At 39.0% G+C, this 22,062-nt stretch overlaps 1 protein-coding gene across 2 annotated transcripts in view; it reads right to left on the bottom strand.

The window, feature by feature from the left end:
* The window catches only part of EXOC4 (exocyst complex component 4), a 799,876-nt gene that overhangs the window by 448,522 nt on the left and 329,292 nt on the right, over positions 1-22,062 (bottom strand). For both annotated transcript variants that reach the window (XM_065939451.1, XM_065939452.1), the window contains exon 10: positions 3,144-3,240. In XM_065939451.1, coding sequence (XP_065795523.1) covers positions 3,144-3,240 — 97 coding nt within the window. The remainder of the gene's footprint in view (positions 1-3,143; positions 3,241-22,062) is intronic.

Genomic DNA, 22,062 nt, shown 5'->3' with positions numbered 1-22,062 from the left:
ACTGACTGTACTAAAGCCTTTGTGTGGATCACAAAAAGTTGTGAAAAATTCTTAAAGTGATGGAAATACCAGCCTACCTGACCTGTCTCCTGCAAAAACTATATTCAGGTCAAAAAGCCACAGAACTATCCATGCAATAATGGACTAGCTCCAAATTGGGAAAGAGTACATCAAAGCTGTATACTGTCACCCTGCTTATTTAACTTACATGCAGTGTACATCATGCTAAATACTGGGCTAGAAGACTTGCAAGCTGGAATCAAGGTTGCAGGGAGAAATATCAACAACCTGAGATATCCAGATTAATACCACTCTAATGTCAGAGAGCAAAGAGAACTAAAGAGCCTCTTGATGAGGGTAAAAGAGGAGAGTGAAAAAACTGGCTTAAAACTCAACATTCAAAAACTAAGAATATGGCATCGGGTCCCACTTCACATCTTGCATCACTTCAAGGCAAACAGATACAGAAAAAGTAGCAACTGACAGATTTTATTTTATTGGGCTCCAAAATCACTGTAGACACTGCTTGTAGCCACAAAATTAAAAGATGCTTGCTCCTTGGAAGAAAAGCTATGGCAAACCTAGACAGTGTATTAAAAAGCAGAGACATCACTTTGCCTACAAAGGTCTGTATAGTACAAGCTATGGTTTTTCCAGCAGTCATGTATGGATGTGAGAGTTGGACCATAAAGAAGGCTGAACACTAAAGAATTGATGCTTCAGCATTGTGCTGCTGGAGAACACTCTTGAGAGCTCCTTGGGAAGCACAGAGATCAAACCAGTCAATCCTAAAGGAAATCAACCCTGAATATTCTTTGGAAGGACTGATGGTGAAACTGAAGCTCCAATACTTTGGTCACCTGATGTAAAGAGCCCACTCACTGGAAAAGACCCTGATGCTAGGAAAGATTGAGGGCAGGAGGAGATGGGGGTGGCAGAGGATGAGGCGGTTGGATAGCATGATCGACTCAATGGATGTGAATCTGAGCGAATTCCCAGAGATAATGAAGGACAGGGAAGCCTGGCGTGTTGCAGTCCACAGGGCAGCGAAGAATCAGACGCTACTTAGTGATGAACAACAACAAAGATGAATACATGAATGACTAGAGGAGAAATGAGAAATGGTTTATGATAATCATCAAAGTAAAATATACTAGTAAGATAATGCACATTGATTCTTCTCACTGTCAACACTAAAATTTTAAACTTCTTTATTTTTTTTGGCCACACTGCAGGGCTTTGCAAGATCTCAGTTTCCTGACCAGGGATTGAACCTGAGTCGTAGCAGTGGAAGCCCATAATTCTCACTACTAGGCCACCCGGGAACTCTCATAAACTCAACTTTAGAAGAAACAATAAATTCAGTAATCAGCCAATGCTGAAGTGTATAAACTAAAATTAAAAAAAAAAAAAAAGAAAGAAACACTAAAAGATCTTAGTCATTTGAAGTTCCAAAAGCCCATGGAACCATGAGAAGCAAGGTTAAAATCTGACCCAAAGGCTAATTTAAAGTCTATAATGATCATTTGCTTAGGAAGGAATTAAGTGACCTTGTAGACTGCTTAACAGTCTTGTGACTTCCACTAAGAGTTACACAGAGAAAGAATAATTAATTATTTGCATTATGCAACAAAATTCTCTCTAGTTCCAATCAATAATCAATTAAAATACTGAATAAAAGTAGAGACTAAATAAGTAAATAACACTGGTAAAAGTATTATCAAGCTGTAAAACAACTCTCTAGTGAAGCAACATAAATAAAATAGCAAAAAAAAGAAATGTCAGGAATACATTCAATCCTACCAGTATTTCTACCAGAAATGCATTATTTAGTGTGAAATAAGTATAGGCACTTTTTATTCTAGCTTCATGTTTAAAAAGAAAAAAATAAGTTTATGGGAAAAAAAAAAAATCTTCAAAGGTGACAATACTGCTAATGAAACTCCCCAAAGATTTCTTCCATAGTTACAAACAAATGTAAATATTAGGATTACATTTACTGAAGCAATAGCATACTTGGCAGTAAATTATGGTGTTTGATCTAGGTCAGAAGATGCCTATAATAATTAAGCTATCTTCCCATTTTCCTAACAAGTAGGAACACTGTAAGTAGTAATCAATTGTAATTGGAAAAGCGTTAAGTCCTAAACTAATTACCAAAGTCAGTTGATGTATATGATAGTTAATTAATTTAGAAATTCTAAAAGTTGCACTTAATATATAAATATATATATATTTATCTATATATACACACACACACAGCATGTAATGAATTATATAAATTAATTGACACTATATATTTCACACAGCATGGTGTAATCTTAGTTCCCCAACCAGTGATTTAACCTGCAACCACTGTATTAGAAGTGCAGAATCTTAATCACTGATCCACCAAGGGAAGTTCTTAGAAGTTTTTCAAACAGAAGTATCATACATTCTTATTTTCTTAAATCACATTATCACAATAAACTAAGCATTGTGATAGATTTCATTCTACTCATCAAGTTTTATCCTTCAATATATAAAACCATATTGATTGATATAATGCTTTTCAGTTTTTATAAGTCATTATTTGTTCAGAGAACTGCTAACTCTCAAAGGATATTCTCAAAGTCATTAGTTTGAATCAGTGAGACAGATCATGGGTCTGCAAGTTTTCCCCGTAAAGGGCCAATAAGAAAATATTTTTGGCTGTGTGAGGCATATGGACTCTGTTTCAAATATTCAACTCTGTACCTAGAGCCCAGAAGTGCCATGGGCAATACATAAATGGATAAGCATGACTGTGCCAATTAAAAATCTACTTACAAAGACAAGTGACAGGTTAGATTTCTCTGTGGGTTTTGCCAACCCTGAAATAGTTAAGGAGGGGAAGAGAAGGATAATAACAAGGGGAGGGACAGGGAATAGGAAAGAAAGAAGACCAAATAAACATACTTATGAAGTATTACTCTTGAGACTGAGCAGTTACTTAGGAGGGTTGACATTATTTTCCTATTGACAACTTTGATTGTGAGGCCCTATAAAGCGCAGCAATGTCTTTCTATGACTTGTTTCAATGCTGACAGACCTACTGGCATTCAGCATATCAGCATAAATAATGAAAATATTGATCTTAAGTAAGTACATAGGATTTGACTTACCTTAATAATGGATGGAATATGACGGTAATATTTCTGGCTCCAGGTTTGCAAACAAATTTTGTTCCTCCACCTTCAATTAAGTTGTCATCAGGACCCCCTTTCAGAAAAAAGTAAAAAAGAGATTAGTTTATTAGAACTTTAAAAAAAAAAAAAAAAAAGCCTGTCAGATGGATGCTATCCTATCATAAGGAAGATCAACTTTGAAAACAGCTGCCTTTAATGTTTACAAAATTATTTTGAATGACTTGATCCAGTCTTCCTCATTAAATAAGCAATGGATTAGCATCTTTCACTTTGGAGTGAGAACACGGAAGCACAGTAAGAATAACTATTTCAGTGTCAACCTTTGACAGCACAGTTCAGAGGAAGGAAGACAGGCCACTCAGGCTTGTCTAGGTAGGGCTGCAAAGGTTGAAGCAGAGGCCCATATGAACCTAACCAAGCCTATTTCATCAAATCTAAAACCCCATTAATTTTAAGATACACTACTGTTATAAGCAACAATAAGAAAAAAGAATCCTGCCAACTAAAGTATACAATGCTTCCTTATTACTTAGAATGTTCTTTTTCTTACTGAAAGTTCTATATAGTTTACATTACAAAACTAGGTTAAATAATTTATAAATAAATTTAAGACTTTATTAAGATTTGAGTACATCCAGTATTTTACTTCAAACTGCTGATATCCATTCTGCAAGGTTTAATGTTGATATGTTCTTGATGCTATTAGAAGGTTTAAAGAGAAGGTGTTCTTATACCAACCAAGATTCTTACTCTTTCCTCATACGGTCCTTAACAGGTTCACTAATTGAAACACTGAAGGGTTCAGATGTGAAGAATAACCACTCAGTTCACACATACTGAGGCAAAAACAACTCATTATGACTATTTTCCTGTTAATAGCCATTAAGACATCACTAATTGAAGATATGGCCTAATTTCAGAATTGACAATGTAACAAATGTACATAGAGGGGTGTGGGGAGAAATGTCCCCCAGAATCCTGTTTCCTTGCATTAAAATGAAGCTCAATTAAAGTAATATCTGGCCTCTCTCCATCTTTCACTCACTCTGGGGGAGTAAACTCCTTTGGTAAAACTGAGAAGAAAATGCTGGGGATGCACAGCTTAGCAACATTCTTATTTCACTTCAGAAATCAGAATGCCTATACAAGGTCAGTATTGTCTCACTAAGTTTAGCAAATAAAGGTCCTACCTTGTCAGAGAAGGATGAAATGGTCCAGCACCTTCTAAAAGCAAGTAAATTTGTCTAATTCTGATGTTCAGCAAGCAAACACATTTTGCTCTGAAACTAGGTTACATTTTCAGTCTGCCTCTATCAACAGAAAAGTGGAAGTGGTATTTCACCTTCCATTTGCTTACACACATTATTTCACAATAGTATCAGAACTCTAGATAGGGAAGGTAGATGCTATTTAATAGACTTTCTCAAAACCCTAACAATCTACACATACAGTATTGCATTTCATTTTTTTGAATTAAATAGCTTCTTTTTAATTATAGTTCTTTGCATGATACCAAACATAACTGAACCTCACCTGATTTATTATGTTTTAATGGTCTCTGAGGTATCTTAGAAATTGACTGATAAAAACATGTGAAGCTTAAGAAATCTATAGCCTGGATCATCAAGACTTCCCAGAGGCATCAGAGTTTAAACAAATCTCATTTGGATTAGCTGTTTCCACCAACGAATCAAAGAATGGTTTTTCTTAAGAAATACAGAAAATACAATGACACGTACAGCACTTGATTCAAAATCATGAGCTTTTTGTTCTCATTTGGGAAAAAAATGCATCTTGTATTATTTTATTTGCATTGGAGATATCAGTGTTCTGCCAAGTCAATGATTTTGCTTGGTTAAAAGTAAAACAAGAGAGTCAACACTACAACAAACACTACTCCTATAATAAAAATCTTCCTCCAAACTTCATATGATTTGGTTAGAGACCAAAAAAAAAAAGCACAGAATAATAATATCTTTATTAATACTTCTCAAGATCATAAAACCAAGTCAAAACTGAATCACCAAGGAAACAGGCACATGCGCAGAAGAAACCAGGTTAAATTCTGCACTCTAGGAAACACATAAATGATTCAAATGACTTCCTACAAAACAAATAAATCTACAAAAATAATGCACTAATCTACTCAATATGAGTACGAGCGTATCTTCAAAGGACAAATATGAGTGGACTGCATGATCTCTAACGGTTTCTAAAAATTCTGAAGATTTCTGATTTTAGATACTCAATAACTATACACAGGCCTGATTAACACAGCTCCAAACTAGCATCTTCACAGACACTGAAAACACTGTATGATGACTTTGGTCCACACTGGGCTCTATCTGGGGAGACTGCTTGTCTCTTACCATTCCTTCAGGGCCCAGGAGGTACAGCCCAAACTGTCAAATGCCCCTCTCCTGATGTCCACAATGCCATTCATTCAGTTAAGTCACTCAGTCATGTCCGACTCTTTGCAAGCCCATTGACCCCATGCATGCCAGGCCTTCTTGTCCATTACCAAGTCTTGAAGTTTACTCACACTCATGTCCACTGAGTCGGTGATGCCATCCAACCATCTCATCCTCTGTCATCCCCTTCTCCTCCTGCCTTCTATCTTTCCCAGCATCATGTCTTTTCAAATGAGTCAGCTCTTCACATCAGGTGGCCAAAGTATTGGAGTTTTAGCTTCAACATCAGCCCTTCCAATGAACACTCAGGACTGATTTCCCTGAGGATGGACTGGTTGGATTTCCTTGCAGTCCAAGGGACTCTCAAGAGTCTTCTCCAACACCACAGTTCAAAAGCATCAATTCTTCGGAGCTCAGCGTTCTTTATAGTCCAACTCGCACATCCATGCATGACCACTGGAAAAACCATAGCCTTGACTAGACAAACCTCTGTTGGCAAAGCAATGTCTCTGCTTTTTAATATGCTGTTCAGGTTTGTCATAACTTTCCTTCCAAGGAGCAAGCGTCGTATAATTTAAAGGCTGCAATCACCATCTGCAGTGATTCTAGAGCCCAAAAAAATAAAGTCTGACACTGTTTCCCCATCTATTTGACATGAAATCATGGGACCAGATGCCATGATCTTAGTTTTCTGAATGCTGAGCTTTAAGCCAGCTTCTGACATTCCTCTTTCACTTTCATCAAGAGGCTCTTTAGTTCTTCACTTTCTGCCATAAGGGTAATGTCATCTGCATATCTGAGGTTATTGATATTTCTCCCAGCAATCTTCATTCCAGCTTGTTCTTCTTCCAGCCCAGCATTTCTCATGATGTACTCTGCATATAAGTTAAATAAGCAGGGTGATAATATACAGCCTTGACGTACTCCTTTTCCTATTTGGAACCAGTCTGTTGGTCCATGTCCAGTTCTAACGGTTGCTTCCTGACCTGCATACAGGTTTCTCAAGAGGCAGGTCAGGTGGTCTGGTATTCCCAACTCTTTCAGAATGTTCCACAGTTTATTGCAATCCACACAGTCAAAGGCTTTGGTGTAGTCAATAAAGCAGAAATAGATGTTTTTCTGGAACTCTCTTGCTTTTTTGATGATCCAGCGGATGTTGGCAATTTGATCTCTGGTTCCTCTGCCTTTTCTAAATCCAACTTGAACATCTGGAAGTTCACGGTTCACGTATTGCTGAAGCCTGGCCTGGAGAATTTTGAGTATTACGTTACTAGCGTGTGAGATGAGTGCAATTGTGTGGTAGTTTGAGCATTCTTTGGCATTGCCTTTCTTTGGGATTGGAATGAAAACTGACCTTCAGTCCTGAGGCCACTGCTGCATTTTCCAAATTTGCCGGCATATTGAGTGCAGCACTTTCACAGTATCATCTTTCAGGATTTGAAATAGCTCAACTGGAATTCCATCACCTCCACTAGCTTTGTTCGTAGTGATGCTTTCTTTTTTTTTTTTTTTTTTTCCTAAGGCCTACTTGACTTCACATTCCAGGATGTCTGCCTCTAGGTGAGAGATCACACCATCGTGATTATCTGGGTTATGAAGATCTTCTTCTGTGTATTCTTGCCACCTCTTCTTAATATCTTCTGCTTCTGTTAGGTTCATACCATTTCTGTCCTTATTGAGCCCATCTTTGCCTGACATGTTCCCTTGGTATCTCTAATTTTCTTGATGAGATTTCTAGTCTTTCCCATTCTATTGTTTTCCTCTATTTCTTTGCATTGATCGCTGAGGAAGGCTTTCTTATCTCGTTGCTATTCTTTGGAACTCTGTATTCAAATGGGAATATCTTTCCTTTTCTCCTTTGCCTTTCGCTTCTCTTCTTTTCACAGCTATTTGTTAGGCCTCCTCAGACAGCCATTTTGCATTTTTGCATTTCTTTTTCTTGGGGATGGTCTCTATCCCTGTCTCCTGTACAATGTCACGAATCTCCATCCATAGTTCAATAGGTACTCTATCAGATCTAGTCCCTTAAATCTATTTTTCAATTCCACTGTATAATTGTAAGGGATTTGATTTAGGTCATACCTGAATGGTCTAGTGGTTTTCCCTACTTTCTTCAATTTAAGGCTGAATTTGGCAATAAGGAGTTCATGATCTGAGCCACAGTCAGCTCCTGGTCTTGCTTTTGCTGACTGTATAGAGCTTCTCCATCTTTGCCTGCAAAGAATATAATCAATCTGATTTCAGTGTTGGCCATCTGGTGATGTCCATGTGTAGAGTCTTCTCTTGTGTTGTTGGAAGAGGGTGTTTGCTATGACCAGTGCATTCTCTTGGCAAAACTCTATTAGCCTTTGCCTGCTTCATTCTGTACTCCAAGGCCAAATTTGCCTGTTACCCCAGGTGTTTCTTGACTTCCTACTTTTGCATTCCAGTCCCCTATAATGAAAAGGACATCTTTTTTGGGTGTTAGTTCTAAAAGGTCTTGTAGGTCTTCATAGAACCGTTCAACTTCAGGTTCTTTAGCATTACTGGTCGGGGCATAGACTTGGATTACTGTGTGACTTTTTCTGGGGGTGCAGGGGTCAGCGCTTCATGATATGTGGAATCTTGGTTCCCCAACCTGGGATGGAACCCATACCCTTGCACTGGAAGCACAGAGTCGTAACCACTAGACCACCATGGAAGTCCAACAGTGACTTTCTATAAAATAGATCATATAACCTTAACGTGAGTCTCCTGTTACCGTCATTTGTTTTCTAATTCTTATGTAACCTCTTCCCAGCGTGTAATGTAACATCCCAGAAAGTACTTACAAAAAATATAGTTGTTGAATGAATGAAGGGAGAAACAATGACTTAACTTAGTAGTATGTTATCAGAATCAGATGAGAAAGTATTATGTGCAAGTCCTTCATAAACTGCCAAGAACATAACACGTGTCAGCAATTTTCTCTGTATCCACAAAGTGCTATAAATGGTAGGTGTGCCTAATCAACATTTGCTGAGGACCATCATATGATGAACACACTTAAAACATAAAGATGCGACACCAAAAACAAGGCACAGGAGCCACTAGAAATGTCAGTGAGAAGAAGATTTCACTGTGACTGTACAGGGCATGATGACAATGCATCAAGAGACAACCTGCTTCAATTCCTCTAAGTCCCTGTTAGCTACATGAAGACTATTACTGATTCACCCTGTAGGGTTAAGCTAATCAAAAAGTAAAGACTGGGCAGAATCGAGAAGAAAAGGAAAAGAAAGCAGAATAATCTATCCCCCTCCACCCCAACCGACAACCAAAAGTTCATCTACAGGACCTCTGTATACCTTTCCAGGTCCATCACCAAGCACCATCGACACTGTATTTGATATGATTTCCTCTTTACAGGCTACGAGTCCAAATCTAGCTTACTAAATGACTAGTAAACAGCACCAACCCGGTGAAAATAGTCTTGAAAATAAAGCTGTCAGAACCAAAAGTAAAGGCCATGGCCAAAAAACCGTATGGTCTGCGAGTTTCTCGCCTCTGAGGTTTTGCTTTTCAATATTCTGAACGAGAAATACAACCCGCCACCTCTGTTCACATGACTCTGGTCATGAAGTAAGCCGGGAGTCGTTGACATGAACGTTCTTGGGGAGCACGTTGCTCAAACCTGAGAAGAGCGGGGGTTGAAGGACGGAGCATTTCCTTCCCCTTCATTCATGATGCCCACAGTCTAATCCCCGCAGTCAAGGGCCAGGTGACAGGCACCAGGGAAAATGCTCAAAGATGATAGATGGCTGGAGAGACAGGGGAACTGACAACCGTACTACAAGTAGAATACATCTTGTGCAGAACGAAGGGGGAGAGATGCCCTGGTCGTATTTCCTGGTCCTCCCAAAGAGGACAGTGGCTGATGGGCTCCTTCAGGTGAGCGGCAAAAGGCGCCAGGGCCACCCAGTGACTTCAGGATGACAGCATCTTAGCTAGGCCCTTCTTTAAGAATCCATCTACTTATAAGTCGTTAGCTTCCAGACTTCTTCCCAGCTAGAATTTGATGTAGTTTATAATAAACATAGTCATGTTAATAAAATACCAAACCAAAATCTCAAAAAGAAAGGGAAAGAAAGGTTGCTGCAGGGAGGACTACGGTACAATGGGAAGAATCAAAAAGATTTGTGTCAGACTCCAGATCTCTACCTATTACTAGTGTAAGGGTGACAAGGATACTCAAATTTTCTGAGCCTCAGCTTTCACATTTATAAAACAAAGATTGCAATAAACTTTTTCAAAGAGATTTAAGGAGATAACGCACTCCAGGGCATTCAGTACAGTGTCTGACACCTGGTACATCTCAAATAAATGATTATCTACTTTTCCCTTTAGAATTACTAAGCAGATAAGGATTTAAATGATCACACACACAGAGGAACATAAACTGAATATACAAAAGGTTCAAATTAAAAAAAATACTATCCATGATACTTTAGGCAACACTGTACTAGTCAATATCATTTGTGAGACCAATAAAAACATGTCTGTCTTAATTTGGAGTCAACAGCATTGCAGTGAAAGTTTGAAACAATTGCTAAGAAAACTTGCAGCCTGACAGAAGAAAACCAGTCTTTCTCTTAATTTTTCAGTTAAAAACAATCAGGATTAGGACTTTCTGGTGGCACAGTGGGTAAGAATCCACCTGCCAAGGCAGGGACTATGGAGGAGTTCAATCCCCAGTCCAGGAAGATCCCACAAACCTGGGAGCAACTAAGTCCGAGCAACCTGACTACTGAGCCTGTACTCTAGAGCCCACATGCTGCAACTACTGAAGCCCGAACACCCTAGAGCCCACGCACTGCAACAAGAGAAGTCTGTGCAGAAGAGGAGCCCCCGCTCACCGCAGCTAGAGAAAACCTTTGTGCAGCCAGGAAGACCCAGTGCAATCAAATACATAACATTTTAAAAAATCAACATTAAATGTATAGATGTTAAAATGATAAATGCCTCTGTGCCAAGAGATTAGATGAAAACCATACAGAATTAGATAGCCATTTTTGCTGAGCCACAGAAAACAGTATGCCTCACCTGATATTTCTAATGTGTTCTGGACTTAAAGTTGGCCTTTCCACATAGAAAAGAACCACAGTGAAGGTTGACTTTTTTTTTTTTCTAAATTAAAGTATAATTCACAATCTTGTGTTAGTTTCAAGTGTACAGCAAAGTGATTCAGTTATACAAATTATATATGTGTGTGTACACACACACACATTTTTTGGGGGCTTCCCTTATGGCTCAGCTGGCAAAGAATCCACCTGCAGTGCAGGAGACCTGAGTGTGATCCCTGGGTTGCTTTTTCAGATTCTTTTCCATTATAGTTTATTAAAAGATATTGAGTACTATCCCCAGTGCTAAACAGTAGGTCCCTGTTGTTTACCTATTTTATATATGTAGTGTGTATATGTTGGGGCTTCCCAGGTGGTGCAGTGGTAAAAAATTCACCTGCCAATGCAGGAGATACAAGAGATGTGGGCTCACTCCCTTGATTGGAAGGATCCTCTGGAATAAGAAATGGCAACCCACTCCAGTATTCTTGCCTAGAAAATTCCATGGACAAAGGAGCCTGGAAGGCTGCAGGCCATGGGGTCAAAAAGAGGTGGACACAACTGAGAATGCACACACACAAGTATATGTTAATCCCAAACTCCTAATTTACCTCTCCCAACACATCCCCCTATACTCCTCTATCCTGAATGGTAACCAAAAGTTTGTTTTCTGTGTCTGTGAGTGTCTGTCTGCCAAATAGGTTCATCTGTATCATTTTTTCTAGACTCCACATATAAGTGATATCATATATCTGTCTTTGTCTGATTATTACACTTTCTATGATCATCTCTTGGTACATCCATGTTGCTGCAAATGGGATGACTTCATTCTTTTTTATGACTGGAAGGTGAACATTTTTACAGCAATTATGTTGCTTCATAAATACTTTCTAAGAATTATGAAAATGCATACAGTACAAAAAATATGGAATTCCTGATTGCATTAAGAAATATGGTTTTAAATTGGTTCTATGAGCCAGATGAATGGCCTCAGAGTTCTCTGAATTCACACCTGTCACCTTACAAGAGGGGTTTTTAAGATTAAGTCCTTTAGAAAGTACCTATTCTTAAAGCACAAATTACCTCTATGACTTAAGGCTGTTGTTGCTGCTATAGCACCACCAAACTTCTAATATGGGTCTGCACGTGAGATTCATGTTTAGTGCTACATTAAGAAGTACACAAACATAAAACACTTACCCTTACCCTCAAATGACTTACATTATGGACAGTCAAGAAAATCAAGACTGGTGATGATATTCTGCTGCTATTGGGTCTGGGAGGAAAATACAGGCAACAAGCCACTTTGAGGAAGGATCATGGTTTGGACTCAACTCTTACCTAGTGTATAATTATCAGCAACAATACTTTTACAGACTATTGTTCATAGATGTAACCCTTGTTCCTAAAATAATTTCTGGTACATAATAGGCACTTGGCAAATGTATATTAAAGTGTTTATTAAATAAATGCATGAATAAGCACAGGAAACTATATTCAATATCCCATAGTAACCTATAATGAAAAAATATATATGTATAGAAATGAGCTGCTTTGCTATATGCCTGAAACTTGGTCTTCAAACAGTAAAGAATCTGCCTGCAACACAGGAGACCTGGGTTCAATCCATGGGTCAGGAAGATCCTCTGGAGAAGGGAATGGCAATCAACTCCAGTATTCTTTTTCTCTTTTTAGTTTTATTTATTTTTCAATTGAAGCATAATTGCTTTACAGAATTTTGTGGTTTTCTGTCAAACTTCAACATGAATCAGCCATAGGTATACATATATCCCCTCCCTTCTGAACATCCTTCCCATCCCACCCCACTAGATTGATACAGAGCCCCTGTTTGAGTTTCCTGAGTCAAAAAGCAAATTCCCTTTGGCTATCTATTTTATATATGGTAATGTAAAAAAGATCTTCACAACCCAGATATCATGATGGTGTGATCACTCACCTAGAGCCAGACATTCTGGAATGTGAAGTCAAGTGGGCCTTAGAAAGCATCACTACAAACAAAGCTAGTGGAGGTGATGGAATTCCAGTTGAGCTACTTCAAATCCTGAAAGATGATGCTGTGAAAGTGCTGAACTCAATATGCCAGCAAATTTGGAAAACTCAGCAGTGACCACAGGACTGGAAAAGGTCAGTTTTCATTCCAATCCCAAAGAAAGGCAATGCCAAAGAATGCTCAAACTACCGCACAATTGCACTCATCTTGCCCGCTAGTAAAGTAATGCTCAAAATTCTCCAGGCCAGGCTTCAGCAATACGTGAACCGTGAACTCCCAGATGTTCAAGCTGGTTTTAAAAAAGGCAGAGGAACCAGAGATCAAATTGCCAACATCTGCTGGATCATCAAAAAAACAAGAGAGTTCCAGAAAAACATCTATTTCTGCTTTATTGACTACACCAAAGCCTTTGACTGTGTGGATCACAATAAACTGTGGAAAATTCTGGAAGAGTTGGGAATACCAGACCACCTGACCTGCCTCTTGAGAAACCTGTATGCAGGTCAGGAAGCAACAGTTAGAACTGGACATGGAACAACAGACTGGTTCCAAATAGGAAATGGAGTACATCAAGGCTGTATATTATCACCCTGCTTATTTAACTTATATGCAGAGTACATCATGAGAAATGCTGGGCTGGAAGAAGAACAAGCTGGAATCCAGATTGCTGGGAGAAATATCAATAACCTCAGATATGCAGATGACATCACCCTTATGGCAGAAAGTGAAGAGGAACTAAAAAGTCTCTTGATGAAAGTGAAAGAGGAGAATGAAAAAAGTTGGCTTAAAGCTCAACATTCAGAAAACTAAGATCATGGCATCTGGTCCCATCACTTCATGGGAAATAGATGGGGAAACAGTGAAAACAGTGTCAGACTTTATTTTGGGGGGCTCCAAAATCACTGCAGATGGTGACTGTAGCCATGAAATTAAAAGAGACTTACTCCTTGGAAGGAAAGTTATAACCAACCTAGATAGCATATTAAAAAGCAAAGACATTAGTTTGCCAACTAAGGTTTGTCTAGTCAAGGCTATGAGTTTTCCAGTGGCCATGTATGGATGTGAGAGTTGGACTGTGAAGAAAGTTGAGCACAGAAAAATTGATGCTTTTGAACTGTGGTGTTGGAGAAGACTCTTGAGAGTCCCTTGGACTGAAAGGAGATCCAACCAGTCCATCCTGAAGGAGATCAGTCCTGGGTGTTCACTGGAAGGGCTGATGCTGAAGCTGAAACTCCAGTACTTTGGCCACCTCATGCGAAGAGCTGACTCACTGGAAAAGACCCTGATGCTGGGAAAGACTGCGGGCAGGAGGAGAAGGGGATGACAGAGGATGAGATGGCTGGATGGCATCACCGACTCGATGGACATGAGTTTGAGTAGATTCTGGGAGTAGGTGATGGACAGGGAGGCCTGGCGTGCTGCCATTCATGGGGTCGCAAAGAGTCGGACACGACTGAGCGACTGAACTGAACCAAATAGAATGTAAGTTTCCATGTTACTCTCTGCATATATCTCCCACTCCAGTATTCTTGCCTGGAGAATGGACAGAGGAGCCTGGCTGGCTATAGTCCATGGGGTAGCAAAAGTTGGACACAACTGAGCAACTAACACTATTACTATTACTCTGCCTGAAACTAACATAATATTTTAAACCAGCTATACTCCAATTAAAAAGTACATGAATAAGCAAATGGAAAGTGATAAAGAATATTTCTTTCAGACCAACTGAATTCTATGTACAAACCACACAGAAACAAGCAGTTGTGTTTTGCTTGAAGCATGCTCAGTGAGAAATCCATGTTGCAATAAAGTGCTGAAAAACTGTATTCATTTAAAATATTTTTTGTAGAAGACAATCTACAAAATAAAATTAAATTAGTTATTCCCACCATAAGACATGTCAATGGCTTGCCTATATTTCATTGCTCAATTATATTTTATTCCTGGCTAGTTGTAATGTTACATGGTTCACAATTAAGTCAGGTAGAAAGTATTACACAGGGTGTAGGAATAAGGTCAAGAGAGGGATAATAATAGTATCCCTGTAAGATAACCCACTCCAGTATTCTTGCCTGGAGAATCCCATGGACAGAGGAGCCTGGCGGGCTACAGTCCAGAGGGCTGCAAAGAGTCAGAGACGACTGAAGTGATGAAGCAGTTGCAGCAGCGAGGGGCTTGGGAGATGTGACCTGCTCAAGGTCACACACATGGTTAGTCCAGAATTCAAACAATTTTTTCCCAACTATATATACTATGATGTGTTTAATAATTTTTAAAGGGTCTTTGGTTGGTTGCATCAGGTCTTAGTTGCAGCAAGGTGGGGCCTTCTTCGTGTTAATGCAGGATCGTTTGTTGTGATGCGTGGGATTAGCTGCTCACAGTCATGTGGGATCTCAGTTCCCCGACCAGGGATTGAACCTGCATCCCCTGCATTGCAAGGTGGATTGGTAACCACTGGACCACCAGGGAAGTCCAATGTGCTTAATATCTTATAGTTCCAAGAAACTCCCAGGTTGAATTAAATGATGTAGATGATGAGAGACACAGGAAAATTCTAAAATATGTAACAGCAAATTCTGATTTTTTTTTTTCTTTAGGGACTTCCCTGGTGACTCAGTGGTAAAGAATCTGCCTGCAACGCAGGTTTTGACTTGGGTTCAATCCCTGGGTTGAGAAGATGCCCTGGAGAAGGAAATGGCAAACCACTCTTGTATTCTTGCCTGGGAAATCTCATGGACAAAGGAGCCTGGTGGGCTGCAGTTCACGGTGTGGCAAAAGAGTTGGACACGACTTGGCAACTGAACAACAATGATAACATGGACTGTAGCCCACCAAGCTCCTTGGTCCACGAAATTTTCCAGGCAAGAACACTGGAGTGGGTTGCCATTTCTCCTCCAGGGGATCTTCCTGATGCAGGGATCAAATCCCTGTCTCTCCTGTCTCCTGCACTGGTAGGTGGATGTCTTACCACTCAGTCACCTGGGATGTCCTCGTGCATAGTCCATGGGGTCGCAAAACAGTTGGACACAACTTAGCAACTAAACAACCACCAACCCTGGCCTTACAGCGGCTTGACACATAAAATGCATTTTCCATGTAATCAACACTATAAATATCACAGTTGATTATTCAAGTCAATGCACAAAGAAACCTCTTGATCAAAAATGTAAGTAAAGCTTAAGAAAAACAACATTCTGTGGATAAAACCATCATGCAGAAAATGTTTCAGGGGAAAGACATTTAATGGTTCAACTGAGGCCAGAAATAACACTTCCTGATACAACAAGAATTGGAATTCTACTTTTCCCCCCTCTCTCTGGACTAGCCAGTAGAGGATATCAAGACCCCTCCAAACTCAAACTACTCCTGATGGCTCCTTGGAGGTCCAGGGACATGAAGGCAGAAAGACAAGAAAGAGTTAACACCTCTGAGGACGGAACTTGTACAATCTGCCTGTATTAATGCCTAAACACTGACAGAAATTCATTTTTTAAAAAAATCTGTTTCTCCTTTTAAGCAAACAGTTCCAATAAGCTTCCTTGCTGCTGTTGGTGCTTTTTATTATTATTATTTTTAACTGTTACTACAGGTCAGTTCTACATGTCTATTCATTTAAGGCCCATATATTGTGCATTTTTAAGTTTAGCAACAAATGAAAAGGGGAAGATGAAAGGGCCTCAAAGGTCCCACAATAAATGAGCAGTCCTAATATGTAAATGAAGGTTTTTATTTTTTAACTTAAAACCTTGTCTATACTTTTTCTTTTTAGCTTTATTAAGATACAGCTAACACCATAAGATATTTAAAATACACACCATAATAATCTGATATATTATGTGTTCATCATGAAAGGATTTGCCCCATCTAGTTACTTAACACATCTCAAACTTCACATTTTTTTTTTGGTAAGAATATTTCACTGTTAGTACATTCCAATCATACCATACCCTTGTCTCCATTTCTTCTGCCCTCTGTAATTCTTAAAAATGCTGAGGATAAATTCTGGGCTAATACTCATGAAAAACATCCTCCCTTCTCTGACTTCCAACCACCTATAATTTAATATGAACATGGCAAACCCTGTGAGAAAAGCAAGTGATGCTGGTGGATTCCTGCAGTACTCAAAGCTTATAATGAAATAGGGATGACATGTATCTCTCAGGTTGCCATTCTTCCCTGTCAGAAGCATGGGTAGTCATTGACTGGGGGTAAGAATGAGAAATGAAAGAAAGAAAGGAAATTCCAAGGATCTCAGACCAGAGGGAAAAGGGAAGTCATTTTTGGTTCTACCTAGACTCGCTCACTAGGTATATAAGGTATCATGCAGGGAAAGAACCATCTAAATAAGGGACTGCCCAATGACGGGTTATTGTGAGGATACACAGTACGTGTTTAGAAGCACAAAAAACAGTACAATACTGTGCACTGCACTAACTTATTTTTTGGCAACTTCACCAGGAGCAGGCTGCTGGGAAGCAAGGAAGTCATCTGAGTGTTGCTTCAAGTAAGACAATCTCGCCTAGATTTTCAGTTAAAGATCACGAAATGATTCTTACAAAGAAGTAAAAATCACATTTTGTAGTTCAAGAACTGAATATACTCTTGCTCCTAAGTAACAAGTGAAATTTATAATAATCTGTTATTTGGGGGGGGGGGGGTGGTCTCTTAGTTTAAATCAGGAGGAGAAAAAAAAACAACAACACACCAGTTCCTTAATTATCTTCCTAACAATAAATGAGAAGAGGTTTTGGAGGCTGGGATGACAAGGAACAAAGAGAAATGAAGCAACAGTTTTTAAGGTTATTAATAACTCATCCTGAGCCATCTATAAAATGTGTTCACCTGGAGCTCTTCATGAGCATAAGTCAAAGAAAGTAACAGACCTGACTGTTTCTGGAATGGAGTTTGAGATGCGTGTCTAAGAAGAGCATAATGTGAGGTATGAGCCAATTACCAAAGGACCCACAGTCACTGCATGCAGATTTTTTAATGGTTGATCAATAAGGCACAAGGGAACTTTAATTGACCATCGGTGAGGAGCATTCCTATCTTAGTGACATTATCCTCCAACTCACTTTATTTTAAGGCTACAGCAGGAGACTGCATTGATTCTTTTTTTCTCTTTCCACTCTTTAATAGCTTTTCTAGTTTTAATTATCTTCCATCTATTACATATATTTTTGTGGCTAATCAGGTATATCCAGCTCAGAGATTCTCATGTATGTAAGCTGGAGTTCCAACCTTACTTTTGGGGGACCTGGTTTCCTAGCAAAATGTTTTCAAAGTTCATCCACATTGTACCATTTACCAGCGCATGTGTGCTAAGTCACTTCAGTCGTGGCTGACTCTACAACTCTATGGACCATAGCCTGCCAGGCTCCTCTGTCCATGGGATTTTCCAGGCAAGAAACACTGGAGTGGATCACCACGCCCTCCTCCAGGGGATCTCCCTGACCCAGGGATTGAACCCACATCTCCTGCGGCTCCTGCATTGCAGGCAGATTCTTTACCGCTGAGCCACTGGGGAAGCCCATTTATCAGTATAGCACTTCATTTCATTTCATGGCTGAATATTTATTCCAGTGTAGGTATATACCACACATATATATTTACCAAGTGATAAACATGTGGATAGTTCCACTTTTCTGGCTATTATGAACAATGTCACTATGAACACCCATGGATAAGTTTTCTGTGGACATACGTTTCCTCTTCAGTATATACCTAGAATTTGAACTGCTGGGTCATATGGTAACTCTATGTTTAACATTTTGAGAAACTAGCAGACTGTTTTCCAAAAAGTCTATGTCCCAATGTTGATGACTGTTATATTTTTAAATACCTAATTATTTAAAAGTAAAATCTGAATGTGTGTGTGTGTGTCTGTGTGTGTGTGTGTAAGCTGTGTGCTGCAGCGGTCAGCACTCAGAGGAAATGTATTTTGTTCTCCAGAAAAACCCTCTCCCGCCAGCCCTAGACCCCATCTGCTAATTCCTGAAGTGGCTGCTGCTGCCTAAGTCACTAGGTCATGTCAGATTCTTTTTGCCTCCATGAACTATAGCCCACCGAGCTCCTCTGTCCATGGGATGTCTCAGGCAAGAATACTGGAGTGGGTTGCCATTTCCTCCTCCAGGGGATCTTCCAGATGCAAGGATCGAACCTGTGTCTCCTGAGTCTCCTGCTTGGCAGGTGGACTCCTTACCACTAAGCCACCTGGGAAGCCCCTCGGTAGGGGCAGCCTTGTCTGTTTCCACCATTAACAAAGCATTACCATGTGTCACGGGTGACACCTAGGGCATAAGCATTTAGGCACTGGGGCAACTTGGTAACTATCTGTGCTTTCTGTACTATTTCCATGCTGGCTCATCACCCGTGATTAAAACAGACAATAATGCTTCTCTCCTCACTCAAGTTTCAGATTGCAGAAGATTTTACTGTTTGCTCAGTCGTTCTTGTTAACAAAAAGCAAGAGTGATATGAAAGATGACAGAATGCAGTGAAGGTCTCTAATCAGATGAGCCCATTGCAGGGCTGATCTAACACGTATGTTTGACTAGTCAGGAGTCTTCTGAGGATGTCTTGCCAGCTGAGTGGTAGATTTATGGTGCGAATAAGCACCAAGCTAAAAACAGATTGGGCCCATCAATCTTATTTTGCCTGTGAAATGGTCTACAATAGAGCCCCGGCCACTGGAAATGATTAGCACATAAACAAACCAGTTCATTTGGAAGAAATGGTATTGTTAAATGCTGTCACTATCTTCACACTCGGAGTCATGCTTAAGTCGAAGCACTCCCAAAGTTTGAAAGGAGAATTATTTTGCAGGGCCTGATGTGACAGGTATAAAGTATAATAACCTAAAATGACTATCAGAAGGAAGAGAGATAAAGGTCTCCTCAAATACAAATTAAGAGTCGAAATACAAGTGGCACAACACGGTGGCGTTCAGCTCACTGACAAAGACAATCAGAGCTGGCGTCTGAACAGAAACAGCATCATTTCATGGCTCGCTGGAAGCATCTGGATGACTGAAGCACAGGTGGCTTTAAATAACTTCACCAGTCACTGTTTAGGTTTAATCAGCAATAGTCAACTTTCCAGGCACCCTAGGCAACAATTCTTGCAATATTCTCAATGAAACAAAACTGGTCTTTCAAGTCAGCTAAACATGAACCATGACATGATCAACACTCAGAACTAGACCTGGCAGAGGCATTTTTGTTTGTCTATTGTTATGTAGAGCACAATATAGGATCGTGCATACCCGATGCTCAACCAATTAATTGATAAAAAATAATCAGTGCTTTACAACCTATTTAGATTGTCCATTCCTTGCAACTCTCAATGACCAATACATTTTTTTTTAACTCTAATGGAATACAATGTTAATAAAAAAAAATACATTACTCTCATTCATCTACAACTGAAATAATGACAATCATTTTTTTAAAAAATGAGCCTATTATGTTTGAAATCTTAACCTCTGGTCCTGCATTAAATGCAGCAAGTTCAATGTCAGCCACCCACCAAAAAATAAACTTGTAGTAAATTTTTACACTCGTGTTTGCTCCACTTTTTTCTGGCAAAATTATATCTTGTACTTATTCTCAAATTTAAAATTTTCCATTTGATCAGTCATGATTGCTGAAAAGCACATAACCCTAAATGTTAACAGTTTACACTACTAGACCCCAAAATTTCTAAGAATTTCCACCTAGGCTCCATAAAAAAAAAAATGATTAATTTCAGATTTGACCAACAAAGATGTTTATTACAGAACACTATATTAAACTTCAAAAAAAAATCACTTAAAATGCAGAATAGAGAACCAATTACAATCATACACACAAATATGCATATAAGTGATACAAACATTTACATATATAGATAAATTTATAGATAATAGATAATCATGTCTATTACTAGAATATGATGCAGCAATTAAAAATATACAGATACTGGAATGAGGCAAGAAAAAGATCTGAAAGGTAGAAGCCCATTATGGCAAAAGGTTATAAATTAAAACAACATTGTGATATTATGCGCCTCATAATTGCAATACTGAAGTCTTTGTTGATTTGATTCTTTTGTCTCTCACCTCAGCTGAATCTTATTTTCTTTTTAAATATGCTATTTTTTCAAGATTTACTTATTTATTTTTGGGTGCATCTAGTCTTAGTTGCAGCGCTCGGGCTTATGCTTAGTTGCCCCATGGCGTGTGGCATCCTTAGTTCCCCTACTAGGCATCGAACCCGCCTCCCTTGCACTGCAAAGAATTCTTAACGACTGGATCACCAGGGCAGCCCTGCACCCCACTCCCCACGAGCTGAATCTTATTCCTGGAACTTTTTATCCTATATGTATTCTGTGTGTATGTTTCATAAGATCATTCCCTTAGAAATTTATCCTGAGCAGTTCTTTGAGGACTGGTGAGAAGGTATGTTCTACCAGAAAACATGCGATAGTGTCTACTAGTTTACTTAAGGGTACTACCAACCTGGAACCCACTGTAAACTAACTTCTCACTTTGAAATTTTCTCACATCCCCCAGAGGATATATATTTTAGCAATGAAGCTGGTTTCCCTAGCAATTTTTCCTCCCTTTGGCCTATGGGTCCCTTACAGGAGGTGGAGAGATTATGGGAAATAGATTGTATTTCTAGATGATCCATATACTCTATGTATAGGTCAGGGGTATGTTCTACTAGATGCCCAAGGTTAAGTAGGTTCTGGGTTTTGCTTCTATTATGTGTCTTGCAAGTTCACTCAGGTTTGGCAAATACCCTCAGGATGAAAATTACCTTGGTAGTACTTTCTTTAATATTTTTCTGCAGTCCTTTTATGGTTTTTGCTTCAATTACCCTAACTTACTTGCCAACTCATCAAAGCAACTTAACACCTTTTAAGTGTTTTATCCAACATTTAAAATTTTTTCCTGGGAAGTACAGGTAAAGTACCAGTCATACTGCTATAAAGATAAGTCTCCACACAACTTACTCTTCACAGAACTGTCTACAAATAACTTCCCCTCTGATTCAGTTATTCCAATGCAAGTACCTTTGGAGCCTATTCAGATATCCCTACTACTGGCTGTTTGCCTTTAATTAATTTTCATAGTTATCTGAAGATAAAGATTACAAATAATCTAAGAAAAACTAAAAAATAAAAAACAATATAGCTTGTTGTAAATGTAATCATTAACTTGATATAGTAAGATACAATATATAATAAGACACAATTTGATATAGTAAATTATAAAATGAGATGAGGAGAATGAAGCTCTCTTTCCAATTTTGATATCAAATAATTATATGGCATTAACTTGCTTAACCTCTCTGAGTTTTATCAATAAAATGAGAATGAACCACATAATGTATTCTTGAGAAAAACCTCCA

This window comes from Muntiacus reevesi, chromosome 6, assembly GCF_963930625.1.
Source record: "Muntiacus reevesi chromosome 6, mMunRee1.1, whole genome shotgun sequence".
NCBI classification, from domain to species: Eukaryota; Metazoa; Chordata; class Mammalia; order Artiodactyla; family Cervidae; genus Muntiacus; species Muntiacus reevesi.
Note: the sequence above shows the minus strand (reverse complement) of the source record. Positions and strands in the feature narration are given on the sequence as shown.